The following is a 9,685-nucleotide window of genomic DNA, read 5'->3' on the forward strand; positions in this document are numbered from 1 at the left end:
TTCCTATTTCCCCTATGTCTGCAGATCACACCCACTACTTGGCAGCAGAGGAATATTTGTTAAAGTTCCCAGTTTTCTCTGTGTTTTTGGAGATGTAGATTTCCCCTTAGGAGCTGTGTTCATAAATTTGGGGATTACAGTTATGCGTCCATCTGAGTTGGACGATAGCAGTTCTAATAATTTAATATCTTAATTAGTGTGTTCATAGTTCAAACGAAGGGCGTGCCTCACAATACAGTCTCACATTTTTCGGTATGTGTTTGATAATATAGCTCACCAGCGGGCATGTTTAAACTTCATGACCCCTTCCAGCTGGCAACTATGCATTATTGCCCGGGTGGGCTCTGTCTTTCATTGCAAGGATCTCTTTCATGTTTAAAAGACTTACCGCTTTCGACTTTCAGCAGCTGGTGAGGCTGTTCTTCTTCAGATATTTCATCATTTTCCTGGGTGTAATCAGGTTAAACTTGCCAAAGAGGACAGGTCCTGGAGTTACCCATGAGAAAGGGGGGGGGGTGGGGGGGGTTGAGGTGGCACAAATTAATTACTAATTGATGTTTTTGGAGAAATTTCAAGTAGAGGCTTGAACATCCCTTGCATTCCACCCCACTTTCTACCATCTCCAATATAGTCCTCAAAACTTCAACCAGAAGCCCAGGCAGGTACAAGGGCAAAAAGAGAATGAGTTGACATTTTAAGCTCTATGTGTGCTTAATACTCACCTCTGACTCTTCTGTTACAATAGACCCCCCCAAAAAAAATCCAAAACTCACCAGCAACAGGGGACAGCTGCCTCTTTTTCTCTCTTAAGGGTTAATTTGAGTTACACTATAAATTGACATGTATGAACTCTCATCCTGTGGAATACCCCTCAAATTGAGGTTCAAAATTCAAGTGTCTGTTTTTTGCCATTTTTTGAAGACCTGGCTTTTTAAACAAGCATTTCCTGAATAATAAAATGCCAGTCACTTTTTTTGTAATGTACATTGATTGATTGATTGATTGATTGAGCATTTACCTGTACTAACCCACTGTATACTCCTCAAAAATCTCCAGTATAGGATGATTTATAAATTCATTAAATAAATTAATAAAGACAGTTGCAGCTGAACAGAACAGAATCTTCAAGTTAAATAAATCTTCAAGCCTCTAAACATTATGTATGGAAAGCAATAACATTCTTGAGGCATGTGACTATTCACTTTTAGTAATAGGCTGCTAAGCTAGACAGTTGGTTTACTTTATCCAGTAGGATGGACCTATGGTCTTAGGAAGGAAAAACTTTTAAACATGTCCCTTAGCATGCTAGTAGTGTCATAAGATGCAAGATATTTAAAAGGAGTGATGCAGGCCTAGATTTAATCCTCCTGTGCTTATCTATATGTCAGTCAGTTGTCAATATTTATTATTCAGGCCATAGGGCATAAGAGAACTGTATTTCCAATATGTACATATATTTATAAGAGCATATGTTAACATTCTTCTTCCTACTATGCCATCATTCTCCACATGCACTTTTTAAATTAAAAAATGCAGGGTCGCAAACTTTTGATCATTGGGACCACCAGTCGCAAGGATGTCCTGCAAGAAATGGAGATGCTGGATGCTTTCAGCACCACAGTCCATGTTCCAAACATTGCTTCAGGAGAGCATCTCATGGAGGCCCTGGAGGTAAGCCATTATGCACTTGGGAATGCCTGAGGAGGAATGTTGAAAGCAGAGCTCAGCTTCCTTCTCACTGCAGGAAGGAGAAGGACTGGGAAAAATTGAGTTTATCCAGAGTTTATGAATTTTAGTATCTTTTTTGAACTAAGGAATCTTCTAACCAGTAAAGCTAGTGGCCAATTTGGTTAGAGGATTCTGGGGGTTAGCAAAGAGTAACTTTGCTAAGCTCTGCTGCCTGCTGCCTGTGGAAAGACTGAAATCCTATTGTGGAGATACTGTATGAAAACGTCAGTTTTTATTCTATAGGTTTAGCCATATTGTGGGTGACCTTAGGTCCCATTGAAAGGAAGTAGCCATGACTAACTTCAACTCCATTGACTTCAGCAGGAACTAAGTGGGATTATTGAGTGTGGATTCAATCCCTAAATCAGTTGAATTGTGTTGTCACTGAAGTCAAATGAGATAAACTGATCGTGACTTAAGTTCCCTTGACTTTAATGATGAAATCTGCATCCAACTCATATTTTTCACTGCTGATATGTGCAAAACCACAGATGGCAAGTACATCTTAAAATACATGTTCCCCCCCTTTTCTCTTGTATAAGAAAGGATCATCTAAGAGAATGTCTGCAACAACATGAGTGTGCACTATCCTAAGAAAAGTATGTTTCAGAACTATTGTTCTCAGCCACATGCAGGTTTTATTAATTGAGTAATGGGTTAAGCTTATGCAATTACATGGAAATTTACTGGCATTTTCTGGTTTGATGCTGATGATTGCACAGAAACTTTAGCTTTATAGTGAAAGAATGGCGTTAATGATACCCTGCAGTTGGGTTCTTAACATTTGTTCTTCTGCTTGTAGCTCCTGAGTGGCTTCAAAGACAAAGAACGCAGCACTATTGCCCACAGTGTCAAAGGGAAGAAGGTTTGGATTGGCATCAAGAAGCTCCTGATGTTGATTGAGATGTCAGTGCAGGTAAGTGTCTTCCTCTTTGGTAAAGCAAATGGGTGGTCTGTCCTCTGGTCAAGTCAGAATATTGAAAAGAGGTACTAGAAAAACAGAAGAGAGTCTTAAATTTTTGACTTCTGCCTTGGAGCAAATAACTTACAAATGAGTAAGTACCAAACCTCCACCTGTAGGATAATCAGACAGTCATCTGTTTTATCTCTCTCATTTCTAAGGTCTCAAAGTAGTTGACAGCATGAACACCCACATAATAAAATGTCAGTAACACTAAAGTTAAATAAAGCATGTGCTAGGATCTCATTCTTAGCCACAGTTTAAGAGTAATTAAAACTACTAACATTGTGACAGAACTTATCCTCCATGTTAAGAAACTTGACTGGGAACATTTCTTCTTCACTAATTGGATCAGAGTCAGGCAGAGGATGACAGATGACAGCTTCTACTCAGGCCAAATTTGGCACCTGGCTCTATTTTGTAACAGTGTCTGGGGGGTTTCTTGCTGGTGCTACTAACTTGTTGTAGTCTTTTCAGATTTGGTGATTCTGCAGCAGGGCCATACTTCTGCCATACAAAATGAAAAAAATTATGCAAATCTCCTTTTTTCTACCTCTCATTATGGAACAAAATGCCAGGACCTGGTTGTCCAAAAAACCTGGTCCTGTCCACATGGGTTGCTAAAGGTTTGATGCTACACCACACACAGGATCAAAATAGAAGTTTCTGAATCAATGGAGGGAATTTCACCCCACCAAAGGCATTTCATGACATTCTAAGACAGTTCCCCTGATCAGACAAATAGCAACTCTCTGTGCAAAGTCACATGCTTATTCATTTGGTCATTTGGTGCTGTTGTTGTTGAAGGAAGGTGGCAGTTATTTGGATCTGAGCTTGGAGAATAAAAGATAGGCCAAAGTCATAATGGGTAGAGGGTGTATAGCAGTGATTACACTAGCTGTGATAGTGGCATGGAATCTTTCACGTATAGAGACAGCATACCTCTGACTACCAGATTCTGTAGGTAAAAGATAACTATCATTAAAAGATGGCTATATTAGATGTCCTGAAAGTGCCAGTGAAAAAAGGAATCCCTCCTATCAAAAATAATAACTGTGGGGATTCCCCCCTCCCTGCACTTGCAGGGGAATCCCAGCTGTTATTTCCAATTACTGATAGGAGATTTCTGGGTTCCACTTTCCTGTTCACCATTAGCTCAGGGAAGTGGGACATGGATGTGGGGAACCAGACCCTCTGTGTACTAGAGATTCCCCTCAGTTTGGTCTGGTATCTCAATGCAAGACTCACTGAGACTAGACACCTCCTTGGTTAATTTTGTAGCGGTTGTCAGAAGACGCTTTGCTGGTGGATGATGCCCTTCATCATTAGGGTCTGGTTCTTCTACCTATCCCCCATCCCCATATCAATTGTGTCTAGTGCAGCTAAATGAAGACTTGCATCTTTCTAGGACAAGCTTAAGCATAAGCCAAGAGGCATGCAGTTCCTCAATGTGTTAAACACTTTCCCACTCCCTCCCATTTGACTCGCTCTTTGCAATTCTGTTGAAACTTGTATAAGGCTGGGGATCTGCTCTGACTGGATGTCACCTGAGGGTTCAAAGTCATTTATCTAGATTACTTTTTTCCTCTCTTCCCCTTGACTCTTTAATTCCATACCTACAGGCTAAAAAGTCAGTAAGTTATTGCTCACACCTATTAAAGTGTATATAATGGGAAGAGACCTGTAAGGTTTGACTCTGGCCCAGTCATGGCCAATTTTACTCTTTTTGTTTTAAAATGGGCCCTCTTGGATTGGAATCCAATTGAGTAGAAAAGAGAATTTATGTAAGGGAAATGCGAGTGGGTTTGACCCTGGGACATTGAATTTCTAGGATTTAATGCTTTAGAAGTGTGTGCAGAGGGAGGCAATAGAAAAGGACAAAGAAAGAGTTTGAAGAATGGATTTAGGGAAGTGTTGGAGGCAGGAGGCGGGCTCGAACTGTATCAGATTTTCTCTGCAGCTGCACATTCTAGCTCTAGGGATGGTGATAGTGATGATTCCTAGAAGGCAAGCTATGTTTGATTTGCTCCAGATGCCCCTAGAATATTTTCAGAAGCATAAATATGCCACTTTGAACCAGGTTGCATCCTTCACTGTTTTGAGATTGAATTTGCAGTGCACTGTAAATAGTAGGTTTGCATCCCTGTATGTGAATTAACGTGATTGGATGAGGGTAGCATATTTTGCAGTATGTTGTTTCTGTACTGGTCAGGAAGTAGCAAGTTAGCTAACACAAGAATGTAAGGAGGTCTGTGCCTGAACATACAATAAACACATCTGTACCAGGAAGGTGATCCTACAGTAGATGGCTATGGGAATCCCTCAAGGAGGATTTGAGCACAATAGCACATGCCTACTCCTATGCTCTGGTAACTGGTATAACATAGGCAAGCTGCCTCTCTGACACTGAAGGTAATATACAGCCATCACTGCTGCAGCCATTGATAACCTTGCTTTCCATGGATGGTTATACTTGTAGCTACTGTTGATCACATAACAGTATAATAATTTCTATGGTAGGTCATTCACATTCTGTTTTCTGCTTGTGATCAGCCTGATCATCCAGGAAACCTTCACAAATTTGGCACAATAGCCATACAATTCACTTTTACACCTACACACCACTTCCCTGTTAGTGAAGAATGAATTTACTGCTAAAACCAGAGGAAAAATATTTGGCTAATACTTTACTGGCTATTTTGTTTAGTTTTTTTAAAAACCTTTCATTGCCATAGACTAGGGTCAGCAAATGTTTGGCCCATCAGAAATTGTGGACCAAAAAGACAGACTAATGAGACCTAGAATAGATAAAGCCTGAAATATCCCTGGAAGCCAAGATGATAAAGTTGAAGTTGTCATACTTTGGTCACATCTTAAGAAGGAATGACTCATTGGAAAAGACAATAATGCTGGGAAAGGTGGAGGGATGTATAAGAGAGAAAGATCACATGCTAGATGAATGGACTCTATTAAGGAGATCACAGGCATGACTTTTCAGGATCTAAGACAAGTTGTCTTGGAGATGTCTCATCCACAGGATTGCCATGAGTCAGGATTGACTTGAGGGCAGTTAACAAACAGCAAGCAACAACAACTATATACCCTAATCCCTTACCATTAACTATGCTGTTTTAGGCTTTTGGGAACTGACATCCAAAATATCTGGAGAGCCAAAACTTCACAGCCATAGCCTAATATTCTAATACTCTAAAAATAAACCTACTACTAGTAGACAAGCATAAACTCTATGATCCAGTGAGTTCTTCCATACAGCCCCTAGTAGTGGGAGAATGTCCAGTGGGAATTTGTAAAAATCTTTTTCATCTAGCAGCAGACTTCAAAGCTATCTCCCAATCTGTTCCCTCAAGCTTCAAAAACAGGTTACATTATGGGGAATTGGACCTGGGCTCTCTCAGGATACCTTGCCAGAAGGTCTAGTTAATTCAGACTGGTAAAAGGCACAGTCAGTATCACTAGTGGTTAATAAAATGACTAAGTACTGATTCATCTCATATTCATCAATATCCAAGTTATATTTCTGATTCATAAACTCTAGCGTTTCCAATTACTGGGAAGATGGGGGAAGAATCCACCTTTCTCATTCTTCACATTTCTTATTTGTATATAGTTTGTTAGCTTAATCACGTTAAGTATTTTACATACATCCAATAATACCTTCCTAATAGTGAGTAGACAACTTCATACTTTTTCTATTTGGTACTTTTTGATATTGATTAGTTGATTGATTGGTTAGTTGGTTGCTTGCTGCCATAAATAAATTACAAGTTAACCTCTAATGTTCACTTAACTCTTATTTGTATTCCTAAACTGTTGGGTCGGGTGTATCTCATGAGTTAACTTAAGTTTAATTGTGCTGCATGTCCACTTTCCTTAATTGCATTGGTTATCTTCTGCCTCTGCACTGTGTGTGTGTGTGTGTGTGTGTGTCTCCTTCTTACTGTCCTGTTTTGTTCCTTGCATTTCAATAAATTTGCTGTGGTTAAGCAGATTATTTATCTATCTTTGTGTATTTTTTTTCCTCTTTCTTTCTGAAAGATGGATCCTGAGTATCGAGTGAGAAAATTCCTGGCACTTCTAAGAGAAGAAGGAGCGTAAGTAACAATAAGGGTATCTGACAAGGGTGTGTCCATTTATTCTTGCTGAAATCTATATGCATGCTTTAATAGCTTCCCATTTGCCACTGGCCCAAATAGGAGTTTGGCAAGAGTCCTTTCTGTAAACCTAGGTTTACAAAAAGACTTATCTTGTTTGTTGATGGCTTTTAAATTGTTCCATCCCCCAGTTAGCTTGCTGTGATGGTTCAATTCTTTCTTGCTGCAATGCCCTATTTGTTGGCTGTTGAGATTGTTGGCTCTCTGTGTGTGAATGTGTGTATGCATATGCATACATACATGCATGTTAGAGTTGTAGGGGATAAGAGTTTTCATGTCTGAAGCTTGTATGGAAGGTGTGCTTTATGACCTCAAAACTTTATCCTCATATGTTTCAGGACTGCTTTTGACAACTCAGCCATTGGGGAGGTGTACTTATTTGGCTGTTACATGTATACAAAAGAGATAATTCCAACCTATCATGTTATATTCTAATTCCAGCCATTAACCTGGGTTTTGTCACCAGTAAGGCTATGTTAAAAAGTATAGGACTTTCCTGGCCTGTCTTGTCAAACTGCTAGTACTTGCTTAGACTTTCTGAACATAGAGGTCCAGCATGTTCATGATGGACCTAGACTAGATGCTTTTTGCATGACATGCTAGCTCTAGCAATAGCAAATACATTTTTATACCACTTACACAGTGGTTTACAAAGGGTAAGCTAACAGCCGTCAACAAGCTGGGTACTCATAGCTCTACATGGAGGGAATTTATGATAGAGATAAAATTGGAATCAGACGGCCCGCCATTACACATACACTCATTCTCTCTTTCTCTCCTATAATATTTCTGATCATTTTGGGCTTTTAAGTAATTTATGTTTTAGTTACACAAATTCAGTTGTTGTCTCATTGAGTTGATGACTCTGTAGATTTTATTAATTAAATAAATTCTTGTTGATCTTCAGAGTGGGGATAGCAGTGTTTGGAAAAGCTACCCATATATGCTAGGAAAGAACTATATGTGCTTAACATAAAATGATAATACACACACACACGCGTAATGACATGCAGATGACCTTTGGTTTAAAATTGGATCCAACTCTCTACATTTTAATGCTTGTTTAAAACAACATGGATTCTGCTTGAATTAATGTATGAGAAGATGCTAGGATGTCTGTTTTTGGTTTTTACACATTTTCCCCTCAGCCTGTCTTGGTGCAGAGTGAGAGCCCAACCCTCTTTATTTTGCAGCTTTGGTGAATAATGCCTGGTGCACAACTGGCTAGTGAATTTGCATGCACTTTCCCTCTCTGGATTCCAATCTGTGTATGCCACCAACATCTGTACCCTCCGTCCCCAAGGTACACTCTCTCTCTTTGCAGTAGCCCATTGGATTTATAGTGAAGCCAGAATCTTCTTCAGGAGCCAGTAGCTGGGAAAGCAGCCAGGCAGGAGACTGCTCCGCTGGAATCATCTTCTCTCTTCTGTGTGGTGCATCCGGACAAGAGCATAACATTCAACTCTCTTCAGAGATCTCCCCACCTCTCCTTTTTGCATGTTGGACACAAACAAATGATCCATCCTTTGTCATCTGTTGTCTTCAATATCCTGATGTTTTGTGGCAAATCATATCTCTTCTAGTATAATTGCTTTCGTACTGTGCCGCTTGCTGCACCTGCTCAATCAGTATTGGTGCACAAAGGGGAGGAATGGAAATTTGCCAAGTACAAGTCTGTAGATGTTAATGCTGACACTGACAGTAGCTCCTTTAAAATAAGTCTTTCTCATTCCTAATCCACACCAATCCAGTGTGAAAGCTGATTAAAGTTTGCAGGGTACTAAATGCACTTTATACCCAGTGGCTTCCCCAGCTTCTTCCACACTTGTTGCATAGTTGCTCCCTTTTTGTAGATCTGTACCACATTGAGGAATTCCTTAGACTAACAGTAGCCAAAGTATTGAATGCCACTACTTGTTTCATATGAGCTAGAATCCAGAGAGTGTGTTCTGCTGTGATTTCAGGAAAGACAGACTATCATGGCTGTAATATTTGGAGGCTCAACAACATCTGGAGTGGTTGCAGTCAGTTTATCTCCAGGGCTGTTTCACCACAGCAGTGATGGTAACCTGATGTATTTATGGTTTTGGCCTAAGAAATATAATTTGGGTGTGCTCATAGAGGCAGAGTACATGATATTCCTCTAAAACTTTGGGACAGAGGGACCCTCCTACATTTTGTTGGAGTGGTCTTTATCTGCTGAAATCATATTTGGTTTCTTGTAAAGGAATGCTACATTTTCATTTGGGAAACTCAGGTGCTTCAGATGTTGTTGGACTGCATTTCCCCATAACCCTAGATAGCATAGCCAGTGATGAAGGATCATGCAGATAAAAGCATTTGGGAGGATCACAGTTGCCCATCCTTGATTTAGGGAATCGGATGTGTAGCTTCTACAGTGCGTAGGTACAGGTATGCCATTCTTTTGGCAAGTGAAACATCTGCACTCTTAGCCTTTCTTTTATCAAGAGCAATGTATTGCATGGCCCTGAAAACAAGTGACTAAATCAATCTGCCAGTTTGCTGAAGTCCTTATTTATTACTGGCATGGCTCTTCCTCTTTATCTCTCCAAGCTGCATCAGTTGGAAAAATGAAAATAATATGCGACTTCCTCCAAACCTGTGCTGCAGACATTTTGTTAGGAGCTGCTACAGTGTACTTGAATCTCAACGGATAATGTTTATTTTAATGTGGGTTAGACTCTTTTTTAAAAAATGCCTTCTGTTTTTTTTGTTTTAGTGCTGAGGATAATGTGAATCCCTGGTGGACCTATAAGAGCCCCCCTCCCTTTTTTAGGTTGTGTGATTGGGCTGCATTCTTCTC

At 39.9% G+C, this 9,685-nt stretch overlaps 1 protein-coding gene across 2 annotated transcripts in view; it reads left to right on the top strand.

Moving 5' to 3' along the window:
- NSF (N-ethylmaleimide sensitive factor, vesicle fusing ATPase) overlaps positions 1-9,372 on the top strand; it is an 84,361-nt gene extending 74,989 nt beyond the window's left edge. Inside the window, exons 18-21 of one of the 2 annotated variants that reach the window (XM_042475017.1) lie at positions 1,537-1,671; positions 2,531-2,644; positions 6,746-6,801; positions 8,055-9,372. In XM_042475017.1, the coding sequence (XP_042330951.1) occupies positions 1,537-1,671; positions 2,531-2,644; positions 6,746-6,801; positions 8,055-8,067 (318 nt within the window). In that variant the 3' untranslated portion in view covers positions 8,068-9,372. The remainder of the gene's footprint in view (positions 1-1,536; positions 1,672-2,530; positions 2,645-6,745; positions 6,802-8,054) is intronic. The other variant, XM_042475016.1, reaches the window with a different exon arrangement.
- The last annotated feature ends 313 nt before the right edge of the window (positions 9,373-9,685 follow it).

Source organism: Sceloporus undulatus, chromosome 6 (assembly GCF_019175285.1).
Source record: "Sceloporus undulatus isolate JIND9_A2432 ecotype Alabama chromosome 6, SceUnd_v1.1, whole genome shotgun sequence".
Taxonomy (NCBI): Eukaryota; Metazoa; Chordata; class Lepidosauria; order Squamata; family Phrynosomatidae; genus Sceloporus; species Sceloporus undulatus.